The 13,891-nt window shown below is 38.3% G+C and overlaps 2 protein-coding genes across 2 annotated transcripts; one reads left to right on the forward strand and one right to left on the reverse strand.

Moving 5' to 3' along the window:
• Positions 1-676: 676 nt before the first annotated feature.
• Positions 677-9,091, forward strand: LOC109462772. The gene is made up of 8 exons (XM_019759364.1): positions 677-907; positions 1,242-1,361; positions 1,476-1,604; positions 1,774-1,941; positions 2,278-2,454; positions 2,864-3,092; positions 5,714-5,800; positions 5,968-9,091. Exons 1-8 carry the CDS (start codon positions 710-712, stop codon positions 9,012-9,014), a joined length of 4,155 nt encoding a protein of 1,384 aa, XP_019614923.1. The 5' UTR covers positions 677-709; the 3' UTR covers positions 9,015-9,091.
• A 775-nt stretch (positions 9,092-9,866) lies between these two features.
• On the reverse strand, positions 9,867-11,870 carry LOC109462844 (baculoviral IAP repeat-containing protein 5-like). The gene is made up of 4 exons (XM_019759479.1): positions 11,632-11,870; positions 10,915-11,024; positions 10,322-10,448; positions 9,867-9,981 (listed from the first exon to the last, which is right to left on the reverse strand). Exons 1-4 carry the CDS (start codon positions 11,770-11,772, stop codon positions 9,904-9,906), a joined length of 456 nt encoding a protein of 151 aa, XP_019615038.1. The 5' UTR covers positions 11,773-11,870; the 3' UTR covers positions 9,867-9,903.
• Between the last annotated feature and the right edge of the window lie 2,021 nt (positions 11,871-13,891).

The following is a 13,891-nucleotide window of genomic DNA, read 5'->3' on the forward strand; positions in this document are numbered from 1 at the left end:
TCTGCAAGAAGATTATGTCTAAATGTTAAACTTTACAGTACAGTCGGATGTCATGACTAAGTTCCTTACCTGACCGTAGTTACGGTATGTGAACTTTGAACGCCTCTTTTATTCACCAAATCAGTACACTAGCCTGGTCAATGTTTATAAAGTAGGAGCGGTTGTCAAACTGATTAATTGCTACCCCTTTTTGACTTGCATAAACTTAATAGACATAGGCCCAGGTAACCCAGCCAACCGTATCAAAGGCATCAAAGGCAAAGAGCCCTGTTACAAAACGGATGGCATCCAGGCTAGAGTTACAATTCTTGTATGAAAAAATAACTACTAGTCTAAGATAAGAGTGACGCTTTGTCACATCTTAAAAAAAAAACCTACAGTAAAACAATTCTGAAGTGCATTCCCATACAGACATTTATCTTCTGGTACAGTATATATTGCACATTATGAAAACTCCTTTCCCTTCTACTGCAAAATAAAATCCAGAGGAAGAGAAGAAAGCTTTTCTATTATGTAACCTGTTGTGGATTGCTGACTCATAATGTATATATACAGAGTGTCATTCTGTCAATATTCTATTTCTAGGTTTCCCCGCCATTTTGCAGTATGGTATGGATAAGTCACCTTGTTGACTGGTCTTACAGCAGCGTGGACAATCAGAATGACCAATGGTGACTGTGTGGTCAACCCTGGACCATAGGAAGACAAGATGAGCTGGACAGACAGATTCAACAACCCTGGGTACAAGAACTGGCTACGGGTGGGGATAGCCTTGCAGGTCACCCGAGATGGTCTGGTTCATGTTGCTTTGCAGGCAGCAAATAAACTGCATGCAGAGCTGAAAGCCAAGCTTGGAGACGGTGTAGAAAACTGCAGTTGTAACACAAAGAAAGGACAGGAATGTGAGGCAAGTGACATGCAATAATTTCTATTAATCATGTAAGTTGGATATACCTTGTTCTCTTTTAAATTAGTAACACATAGTTTGACTAGTTCTCTGTTCAATGTCTTAAGCTCATTCAGTCATCATATTTTCTGTCGTATTTAGATCAGTTTCTCTAAATTACAGCTTCCATTTAGTTAAGGGGCCAAGATGAGCTGGGGTCTGAAATTTTCCTTTAAATACTGGGTATCCCCCATTGTTCTGCTGAAGGAATTACTAGAAAATTCGCTGTTATATCTGTTTCGGTATAACCGCCCTTCGGCATAACACACCAGCTAACCAGACATTGTTGTTTCAGGATTGTGCGCCATGGCGAGAGGAGTTGAAAAGAAATTACTACATAGGCGAAGCAAGTCGGATTGGCTGGTCCAACTGTACTCCCAGCAAGTGGAGCAAGGAACCATGGGAAGTGGCAAAAGTCAGTAGCCAGACCATATCTTCTGTATTTCTATAAGTCCCTCAAAAATAAATTGATTTATTGTGAGTAACTATGTGAAATTCAGATGTAAATTTGATTCTTCCAACCCTCCAGGTGTTCATGCCCAAGGATCCGACAGCAGACAATACTGGTCCTGAGAAGTCAGATCCTGCAGCACTGTTGAACTTCCTTATACACTGCACATACTGCAAGAAATATGTCAGTGTTAAGCCCTCACAAAAGGTAGGTAATACCATACCTGGTCCTAAATATTTTTCTGTAAGTGCTGTGCAACGAGTCTCATAGTCATAGCACATTATTTTATTTATTGAAAATTCGTATTAATAATATCATAATCGTCACCTGAATTCATGTCTGACCAGAAGTACTTTCTTTCATATGTTTATCAAAGGTTATTGAAGTCCGCAATAAGGCTATGCATTCCAAGGACCTGACATTTGACCGTCAGACTTTCAACGAGTACATGGACAAAATGGACAGACTGCTGAGGCTGGTCAAAGATCCACTGACACTGGCCGCAGACATCACAGCAAAGAAGGCAGCAGATGAGATTTTAAAGGTAGGACGAAAACTTTCTCTTAAACCATGTATGAGACACAAAGCATGCTAGGCTGTACTAGGCTGTTTCAATGTACTGCATCAATGAATGGAAAACCAGTAGAAATTAGGAAGATAACCAGTAGAAATTAGGAAGATAAGGACTAAATCTTCTTCAACTGTTGATACCAAAAATACTAGTAATAGTATTCAACATTTTGGGGTTGATTCACTATATTTTTGTTAAATTTAATAAAAGCAAGTGAAGTCAATAACCAAGAAATTAAATTGGTGTGGCCTTAATTACAATAAAAGTCATATACTGATGTGATCAACCCTGTTTTGTTTTTTCTACTAGATCAAGAAAGGAGAATTTCACATAGGTCCCAACAAAGATTGCCTGGATGCCGAGATTCGTGTGCTCAGAGAGTTCATGGGGGAGCAGGAGCAGTTGCTTCAGCTTCATGAGGAACAGTTGGAGGATCATGGGACTCGACTCGACACCCTTGAGAAAAGCATACCACCTGTGGAAGAGGTATACGACATGAGAAAGGGAGAGACTGTGCAATACGACAATGTTAAACTGATTGTCTTGACTTTTTGTGATGTATTGTGTATTGTAACAATTACTTCTGTATCTACATTTTGTAAATCAGATGAAAACGGTTCAACAGTACAAAACAGATTGGCTAACGGCATGCAAAACTGTCTTTTATAGGGTCTATAAACTGCATAGGCAGAGATCTATTGTAACATGACTGTACAAACTTCAAGATGTACAAGAATTTTTGAAATCTTTTAGAGAGAAATCATAAATTTTGTATATCATACAGTATATAGTCACTGTAGTACTTTTAATTTAAAAGTTACAATGAATTAAATGCTTACTGCAATGAACTATAACTTATTCAATACATGCATGTATCTTCCTGAATTAAATGCAGGTTCTACAAACACTACTAGAGGGCCCCATATTGGACATTGTAAACAACAACCCTGACCTGCAACACTTGAAAGACCAGGCAATGGCACTGTCCACCATCGCACAACAGCTCCAGGACAGACTAGATCAGCTGGAAGAGACGGTGGCTGAACATGGGGAACAAATCAGTGATGTACAAGAGAGGCTAGATCAGCTTGAAGTACCATCTAGGAGCACCACATTCTCACGGGGTAGGTTGTTGTTGTTGTTGTTATCCAGGTTTAGATTATTCTGCTGCCGGTTTCCCTGTCCCAGGGGTGGGCAGCAGTCGGCTGTTCTGGACACCACGCCTCCAGGGCACAGCACAGTAATAGGGCTTTCCTATGTTAATATATGGGAATTATGTCAAAACAACGTGGTCAACATTCATATACCTGAGTTTTAGACCTTGAAGAACATACATTGGCAGGGTAGGCCAACCTCTCAAGTCTCCATTCCCAAAAAATGAAAAAATCCTACGCACCTAAACCATGCGAGAATTCTACCCAAACATTGAGAAGTGACCCCTGACCTCTCTGGACAGCTGATGACCGCATGTAAACCTATATCTTCTTCAGCCAGCCAGACAACACAAACATGGCTGCAAGTCTGTTTTTTCACCAAAATTAAAATACTACAACCCTTACCTATAACATCCAAGTCCAAAACAACAACATTTCCCTTGAAAAAGACTTCTTTACACTCTACATTACATTGCCATCTCTATATACTAAAACTGGGCCCTCTGCGCCTGCGCTATTACTAACCTTTGCCCTGTCAGGGCGGCCAAGTTCAAGGTCGACAGGTTTCAATCATTTCACATAAACCGGGGAGGGGTTGTTAACAACCATCCCAAGTGTCGAAGATGTCAGACCAGGAATGGTCCCCTGGGAATAAAATCTAGAAACAGGTGTCTGGGGCCCTTTTCCAGGTCTAGGGCACTAGTCTAAGGCAATTGGCGAGGCCCATAATAATGAGTAAAAAGTAATAAAAACAGAAGGAAAAGTCAAAAGCTGCTCACCCTGGCATAAGGAAGCTATCTTTCCTCATGCCAGGCCCCTAAAGTTGCATTCAAGTTAGCCTTTTAGCATTTTAGGGACAGTATATTGCATTGTCAATAAAGAATACAGAAAACTATTAAAAATGGCTAAAAACACTAAAAATCTCAAAATTTCATGGAAAATCTGGGTCCAGTGAGTCAGCTGATGCCTGCTCCTTGCCCAAATAACTGATTTCAGGGAAATATAAGCCCTTACAGCCTATCTGGACCCCCTCCTCAAATGGGTGCAGGGCACAGCACAGTAATAGGGCTTTCCTATGTTAATATATGGGAATTATGTCAAAACAACGTGGTCAACATTCATATACCTGAGTTTTAGACCTTGAAGAACATACATTGGCAGGGTAGGCCAACCTCTCAAGTCTCCATTCCCAAAAAATGAAAAAATCCTACGCACCTAAACCATGCGAGAATTCTACCCAAACATTGAGAAGTGACCCCTGACCTCTCTGGACAGCTGATGACCGCATGTAAACCTATATCTTCTTCAGCCAGCCAGACAACACAAACATGGCTGCAAGTCTGTTTTTTCACCAAAATTAAAATACTACAACCCTTACCTATAACATCCAAGTCCAAAACAACAACATTTCCCTTGAAAAAGACTTCTTTACACTCTACATTACATTGCCATCTCTATATACTAAAACTGGGCCCTCTGCGCCTGCGCTATTACTAACCTTTGCCCTGTCAGGGCACAGCACAGTAATAGGGCTTTCCTATGTTAATATATGGGAATTATGTCAAAACAACGTGGTCAACATTCATATACCTGAGTTTTAGACCTTGAAGAACATACATTGGCAGGGTAGGCCAACCTCTCAAGTCTCCATTCCCAAAAAATGAAAAAATCCTACGCACCTAAACCATGCGAGAATTCTACCCAAACATTGAGAAGTGACCCCTGACCTCTCTGGACAGCTGATGACCGCATGTAAACCTATATCTTCTTCAGCCAGCCAGACAACACAAACATGGCTGCAAGTCTGTTTTTTCACCAAAATTAAAATACTACAACCCTTACCTATAACATCCAAGTCCAAAACAACAACATTTCCCTCGAAAAAGACTTCTTTACACTCTACATTACATTGCCATCTCTATATACTAAAACTGGGCCCTCTGCGCCTGCGCTATTACTAACCTTTGCCCTCCAAAACAAAACATTGCACTCTATCCAGGCCACTTCTTCTTTGTCCCATCCACCTGTCCTTACCTATACACTGTACCTAGTCATTGCCATTCATATTAATGCATCACCAGGCCTTAGATAAGCTATATAAGAGAACAAATATCTTTCTTTGGGTCAAATGCTCCTCACAGTTTATATATTGTTTAAAAACTTATTTAGAGGCAATGCAATCTATATTGCCATCAGTTGTCAACAATTGTGACTTAACTGCTAAAATTTATCATTTTACATGTCCATAGTATACATGCATAGCTACTGTTCAGAATTGTGTTAGGCCTGCTATTATTAATTGAATTCCTTCACCAAAAGAGATCTGACACGTACAGCAATTATTGTTTGTATATTGTTTCTCATTTGAACATATTGTAATAATGTATGTCTACACTACTTGTTAAGGTACTGAACTCGATAAGAAGAAAATTCTTATTTAACGTCCACTTCATGGAATGGCTAATCCAATCAGATTTTGTTGTTTCTAATGCATGAACTAGTTCCATTGTTTCTTTATCCCACTAATTACTGGGTCCCAATGCCACCCCAACTGAACATTTATAATTTTGTTATTCATCTGTTCTATGCAGGTATGACATTGTGCACCATGGCAATTGTTTTGATCTGTTTGGGTGCCCCTGTCTACTTTTTGCAACCTTCAAAGTCTACAGCTGATGGTAAGTTTCCCTTTGAATACATGTATGTACAAAGGCTTGATCTGAGATGGTGTTGAAGCTATACCTGAATGTACATGTATGCTCACATCCTGTGTTCAACAATTTTGTGACATTTTTATGGACCCATTATTTTCTATACCAAATACCAACACTTTCTCTTGACACAGGAGCATCCCTATTGGCCCTCTTCCCTCGTCGAATGAAAACATTTGTAGGAAGAGAAGATGTCTTCAGCAGGATTGACACCTGTCTTCAAGGCAACCAGACCTGCCTCATCAAAGGGCTGGGTGGTGTTGGGAAGACATCAGTAGCCATTGAGTACGGACACAGACAGGCTCAGAAGTACCCCAGCGGGGTGTTCTGGCTCAAGTTAGCAAGTAAACCGGACCTGTGTGCCAGTATGATTCCGTATAATCAGAGCTTGTCTGTTCTTGTGAGTGGGGATGAACCTGTGAAGAGTAACACTAACAATGATCTGAGGAGCTGTGAGTCTGTTAAGAATCTACTTAAACTGTACTTGACAAGGTCTGAGGGTTGGCTCTTGGTAGCTGATGAGGCAGCTCGACGGAACATGACAGAACTTGGATCCCTGCTGCCACACAACTTGAAAGAAAACATGCATGTTTTGTTGACTTCTCGGGAAGGTCTAATGCTAGATTCACAGAGTATTCCAGTGGTCAATCTTCTGCCATTTAATGAAACTGAGGCCCAGGAAATGTTTAACAGAACAGTCAGACCAAGCAGCAAGAAAGACAGGAAGGAGATCAAACATCTCGCAGGATCCCTCGGACACCACCCTCTGGCCTTGCAGTTTGCATTTGCGTACATAAAAGCGACTGATTGCTCGGTTAAAGAATATCATGATAAATATACTCAGGGCAATGCAACGGAGAAGGTAGACTTGCTAGATGAAGAGGGCATTGACAGAACGATACGACGACTGTTTGATATTACTTTCCAATACATCTCACAACTGTCTAGCAAGGCTTCTTACTCGCTTAAGCTTTTAGATATGACATCATTTATGGGCCCAGATTGCATCCCCTGCCCAGAACCTGACAATGAGCATTTTTCAAAACTCATCAATATTTCTGGCAAATTAGACAAACTGGATATCAAAAAAATGATCTCAGTCCTCAAAAAATTTTCCCTCGCTTCTGATTGCAGTGCCTTCTATCCTTGTGCTTTCAGTGTGAATAGGATAGTACAAGAGGTCATTGTGGCACAAATGAATGAATCCACCAAACTCAGTCATCTAGAAAATGCATTAGAATATTCCACATTGTTACTAAGGCAGAGTGATGACACCTCAGTTGTCCAGTCAGAGCTCCTGATGGCTCATGTGCATCATCTGGCCTTAAATGTTGAAAGGTACCAAACAAAAATCTCAGTCAACAGTTCATGCATTTTCTTGAATAAGTCTGCCGAGTTTTTCTCCCAATGGGGTGCATGTGCAGAGGCTTACTATTTTCTTCATGTTGAACAGTTACTATTATTCAGACATAATTCTACCCTACAGAATCTGTGCTATCACCTTCGTGATCATGTAAACTTTCTTCAGAAAATTCTGCTGCCATGTTTATACAGTGGTAATGTGTCTAGATCTTCTGCATTCATGGGAAACATAGCAGAAAACCTGTTTTGGGCAGGGTTAATGCTGGAAAAAAAGTCATCATCATACAGTATTGAAGATGCATGGAGTACTTTGTGTTTTGATGTCAAAGAATCATTAGAAAGGACAACTTTGTATATTTATAAGAGTCTATTCCAACTTATCCCAGATGGAAAACTGGCTGACTTAAATATGACCGAGATTGCCCCTTCCCTTTTGTTCAAAGATGCTACAGGTTACAGATTACGTATGGAGATCAGGCAGCTGAATAATTACTATGCTCGGGGGTGCCAAGGATCCACCACATGTACTTTTGATACAAGCATGGTTTGGAACCTTTTTAGATTAACCATTGCTCTTGCAGGGATACCACTTCGGCAGGCAGCTCATGAGCTGAATTGGTTTTTTGATTTAATTGGGTTTGATACTATAGAATTCTGTTCTCAAGTACCGTGCAGTGACAAATCAACTGCCGATAATGAGGTCATAATATACTGTTGCGATCTGATAGAGACGATCAGAAGTGAATTGCGTGATTTAAGGAGTACTGTTGAGAACTCAACATCAAGTGTTAACATGGTTCTGTTGGAGTACTATCAGTTAATGGACACATCTACATGTACCAATAGATATTATGAAGTGATGCTAGGGCTGCCCAGGGAGAATAAAGAATTTGATATTCTAGAATTTGCTTATTATGAAGGAAATGAACTGTTAGGGGATCCAGGAGTTGTGAAAAGTGTCCTGTCTCAGAAAGCGAATGCTGAAAAAGGGAGTAGAAATCCAGGTGCAGTTTCACCTTTATCATACTTAGCATTCCATCAGCAAGTTAAGTGGAAGTATCAGCTAGCCACTAAGACACGTCAGCTTAGGCAAGCTATTGATGAAAACATAGCTCAAGGGGCTGATGAGGATCAATTAAATGTATTTCCAATCATACAAAACTGCTCAGTTCTGTCAGTTACTTTAGCTGAGGTGGAAAAATACAGTAAGACCACATTAACGCAACTACGAGTACAAGTACTAGATCAATTTCTCAGCATATTCAAGGTACTGCTAGGTAGTTGTCATAGACTACAGTCAATAAATAACAGGATGTTAGATGCGATGGACCTTATCAGGGATAAAAAGGAGATTAAAAAATTTAGAGAAATGTTTATGAAACACATCAGTGACTTCTCACATAGTTTAAGTGAACTTGTAAAAGTTATTCATGGTAATCACTTTGTGACATCAGACTGTATGTGTTTCTCTCCTTCCATAAGATCAGTTTTTGGCTGTGAGAATGTTTTTCCATTCATTTTGTGGGTTTGGAATGTTCAACAGATCATGACCAAAAATGTGGACTGTTCACTGGATCATCCGAACCTCAATTTGAGTTGCTTTTCCAACTTAATGTCTGGTTCAAAAGAATATGTGAGGAAGACCCTAGAATGTTTCTTCCCATCTAAAGAAAACATGGAAATGCAGTTTGGACAGCCTATTTCTGATGGAGGAGAAAATTTTAAGTTTTATCAGAGAGATAGTAAAGTTGTTGGTTTGGCTGACTATTCTTCTACAATAAGACATATAATTCATGATGACCATGACAGAACTGGTTGAAAACAAAAATCTGTGTAGATTCATATACATGTACATTTGTAGTGCAGGTAGACATCAGAAATATCTGTACAGCTCCAAGTTTACCTGCAGATGCAGGCTGCTGTATTTCGAGCCCTCCATATACATGTGTACAGTTAACATTCAACTGTCTGATTTATCACTACATACATAATACATGTACAGTACATACTCTTTCTTGTATAATGTATTACTAGTATGTATACAATAAAAAAACATTGAAGTACACAAGGTTGTCCACAATGTACTGTGTGCTAGTGCCTTTATTTATTACAAGATACTGAAAAAGCCATCTACATTAAAAATCGCAATTTATGACAATTTTCAAATGCCCACTGTCATTGCTTCATTGTCACAACATAAAAGCTACTTTGACTAAAGAAAATAAAAAATTAATAGTTTAAAAAGCTGACAGAATAAGATCAGAGACAAAAACAATTCTTGCTGAATGAATTAATAAAAAAAAGTCTATAAATAACAGTAAAGTACATGTAACATGTCCTTACAGGTAGACCAGTGGGCTGTATTCCATACTTACTCTTACCTAAAACAAATAAAAACCTCTGCTGCTATGATACTCAATGACATTAACTAAGTAATAATTGAAGGTTAATATTCTTCATGGAAAACGGGGCCACCCCATATGTTATGCTTGTTGAACAGAAGCTGCTGTGGTACCCAATATAGCTGTGATTTGAATTAGAACAATTTGCTCCAATTACACAATTAAAAATCAAGCCGAACCAAACTTTGTCATCCCAGGCCTGAGTAGATCTATGCCCACTAAAACTAGTTAAAGTCCTCCATTGTTTGAAAGTCTTATAATAATACTGGCATGTTTCGCAGACATGCCAGAACAATAAAAATTGTTCTAAAGAAGTTCCATTTGTTCTCTGACGCGCGCAGCCTGCTGTCGAAACTCTTTCACTCTTTCCTCAATCTGTGCTTTCTGGAACATGAAACAAAATATACACTCATTTGAAAATGTCTCCTTCAATCCAAACTAATGTATTAATATACTACTGAGTAGTATACAATATATTGTGTTCATCAAACTCTGATGTGTAGACAAACAAAGACTGTCTTTTTCCCATAGTTGAATTCATATCAGCCACAAACATAGACTAAAGACTCCAGGTGTATATACTACTGCTGTAGGAAACAATAAAGTAAGCATTTTTATACTATAATATTCTTGGGTAATTGCAATCAATCAAATGATGGAATGAAGTCTCATGATTTATATAAAAATGATAAAAATAAGGTTTATTTATGTCATTGTTCCTTACTGTTCTGTTCTGCTGTCTCTTGCACTCGAGGTCCAGAAACTCCTTGACGGTGATTTCATCCAGACTTTTGTGGTTCTTCATTATCTTTAGTAGGTCACAGTTGGGCTGGTGACGCCTGTGTTCCGCCCTGGTTAGAAAAAAAAGCCATTTCCATATCACTATGTTCTCTTTCATCAAGGGGACTTTTAACAGTAGTTCCCATATTTGAGGAAAGCCCCACATTAAAGGATGTCTAAGAATGCACCACACTTAATAAGTAACCAGTTATCGATAGGGGTAAGGGTCTGGCCAGTTTTAGTGATCATCGAACTTGTTAACCTTATGCAGGCAGAAATACTAATAGTGTAAAACTGGAAGACAGTCAAGTGTATTTTGTTACTTGATAACAATATACCACTCCAGTAGATTGGGTGCCAGACTGTTGCCAAACTTGGGGATACTGTCAGTATATGTATTGGCCCTGAGAACAGTCTGTTATGCGGGCTAATAACGATGCAAATACATTTTTGTACATGTAAGTAGAGAACTGGTAAATAGCGATTTTTCAGTTACAAACAAACAAACAAACAAACAAACAAACACCATCAGCTCACCATGGGTCGTCATCAGGCTCCCATCCCTCCAGCTCCTTATAACACACAAAACACCTGACCAGGTCTGGCTGCTGGTCGGTGGGGATGTGGTAGAACCCAGCGGCTGCCATCTACAGCAGGAGGGAAACACATGCATCAGATTCACAAGTCCTGATCATGAGTTGTTCCTATTTCAGTCAACCTGTGAGCTTTGTACACCAGAGGACAGGGCTTTCTCCAGCCTTTGCTTTGAACTTCAACAAAATCAAGGTATAATGTTTATGAAGACAAATAATTTCAAATATAGTATAAAACATAGTTATTAATATACTATCATAATTCATAGTAAAAAAAGGGAATAAATACTTAGTTTATAATCTTTATTAGGGCTGTGCAGTGATTAATTAAGGAATACAAACAAGACTTGAAATATTATAAAAGATGTGCCAAAAATTTAGAACCATAATTTGAGTTTTACTTTTAGCCAAAAAAAGCCCCCCCTAGGCCCCTCCCCAACCACATAATTTGCATATTCAGAAATTATCAGATCGCTAGTTGCTCATATCATACACACACAAATACACGATTCCCTCCAACTATATGTACACAGAGTACGATGTAACTTCAAGAAGGATGCTGGCGTGCTTTTGCTCACAAAAATAAAGAATTAGCAAGTCCCAATCGTCGACGATATGACTAAAAACATCGTAACCCCTTCCCATATACATCTACTTGTACCTTGGATGGAACACACTGGCAGTTGTCGTCAAACGGCCAGTCCTTGAAGGTAGAGAGCCGGTTGTTCTCAGAATTCATGCTGAACTCCCACTTTTCAGCTGCTGTACAGGCTGTGCCGGTTTCCATGCTCTTTTTCTCCATTTTTACACGAAAAAAATTCAGTAACGGACGACTTTTGACAGGAAGGAGACTCTTTCAAAAATGGCGGTTGCTGGCAGCCTCGGTTTGGAACAAGAAGTGCGCTCTCGTACCCAGAGTGCTTGTGAGCACGAGCGCTCCTGGCGGAGAAAGGTAAACTGCACCACCATGAACAAGGCTATAATTTTATAGTTACAAAAATTATGTATAACTATAAGCTTATTTTTGCCAACATATTGACTTCTTTAATTTGGGAATAATGTGACATTCGGGATTACATGAAAAGCAGGCCAAAATGGCCTGAGCTGTAAATTGAATTGAAATTTATCAGTGGACTTTCCAAACTATTAAACTTTGATATAAAAACATCAACGTTATTATCAATCTCTTTTATATATTTTAACATAGAGTAAGTACTGTACTACCAAGGAGCTAATAACATCCTTGGTACTACAAATCTTATAGCATTTATAACACCTAGTATTTCTATGGAATACACAGCTATACAACAACAGACACCAACTACTTATTAGTACTTTTAATAGCAATTTTTAATGATCTTCTAGCAAAACATTAGTCACAATGGTGGCACAGCAGAAAATGGAAAATACTAATATTGTCACACAAATGATTGCTTCATAAAGTTAGAGGAGGGGTGTTTCAATCTTGACAGACCTACAACATAATTAATGGCTAACTACATAATGGAAGTTACGTACTGGAAACATTGAACAGCAAGAAATGGGCCCAAATAATTTAATAGTAAAATAACTGAGGCTTCTATTTTAATATAGTATTTAATATAACGTTATGTATGTGCATACTAGGAACACGATAGTCTTTGGTGAATTTCTGAATACTATTATGAACAATTAAAATACATTACATAAAGTCCCATTGTTTTATTTTACAACATTGAACGATTAAATGTGCGCAAAATATGGAAGTCAAAGGCATTGTACGTTTACTGTATGATGGAAATTAGTGCTAGACATACAGTTAGGTCATGATGATTCTCCTTACTTATGAAATTTTAAAATTTCACATTACAAGTAGACTCGATTGGTCATACAGTGTGCAACAACCTAAAGTGGTATAAAATGTGTGATCGACTTTTTCCCCTTACTGTGACACTGTTACCATACTTTTTTTTATCATGAAAACCTTGAAAATACCTTCAATGATTTCAGTCCGAAGAACAATTTCTGACACTAGTAGTATGCCAGACTGACCAAATTTGTAGAATATAACTTTTCTACTTTGTGCATTTCCAAGTTCTTTCATATCCTTCTAATTCTTGCCCTACCGCAAACTACCGCATGTACTTTAAATGTAAATGGCATTGTATAGAAGAAGCTCATTTCTTTAAAAATGAGGTCTGAAGATGTATGATTGTGTGTAACTATAAAACATCAGTTAGAATATATAAACAGGACTGTCACAGTGGTAGATGCATGATAATGGGAGGCACTTGAGTTGCCTAGTGTTCAACTACAAAGTATGCAAATTTGATGGACATAATTTGCATAAACGTGAATGTCAGTGTGTGTATTGATGTAGCCTATCTTATTGGCATGGCACTGTTTTACAGTGGAGAACACACATTACCTATTACATGTATACAGTTGTACATTTGTGTGTTTGTGAGAGCCATAATATATTTATACAAAGTTTTACATGAAATCTGTTAGCACTCATTGCTTAGTACATTAAAAGAGAAATTTTTATCATCAATTACAGCATAAATCATGTCTTTTATATTTACTTGTATGTATGGAATACACTTTTCTGCATGATCCTAAGTAAATGACTGAAGGTGTTAAAGAATGAATAAATAACACTTATGCCCAATAATTTGCACATTTACATGCATACACATATCATATTAATCATGTACATCAACATACTGAATCATTTATTGTAATGTGAATCATACATTTGCAACAAAACGCAGATGTGTTTTAAATGTCATGTACATGTACATTTACATTGGATGACACATATAGCCTAAAATTCTTGCACTACTCACTTCTTTCAGAATTTATTCTGAATAAAATGCATTATTTTACAGATTACACTTGCTGCCAATAGAATTTTTCATTATGTATTGTTTCATGATATG

Source organism: Branchiostoma belcheri, unplaced genomic scaffold (assembly GCF_001625305.1).
Source record: "Branchiostoma belcheri isolate BF01 breed outbred unplaced genomic scaffold, Haploidv18h27 scaffold12, whole genome shotgun sequence".
In the NCBI taxonomy this organism is placed as follows: domain Eukaryota; kingdom Metazoa; phylum Chordata; class Leptocardii; order Amphioxiformes; family Branchiostomatidae; genus Branchiostoma; species Branchiostoma belcheri.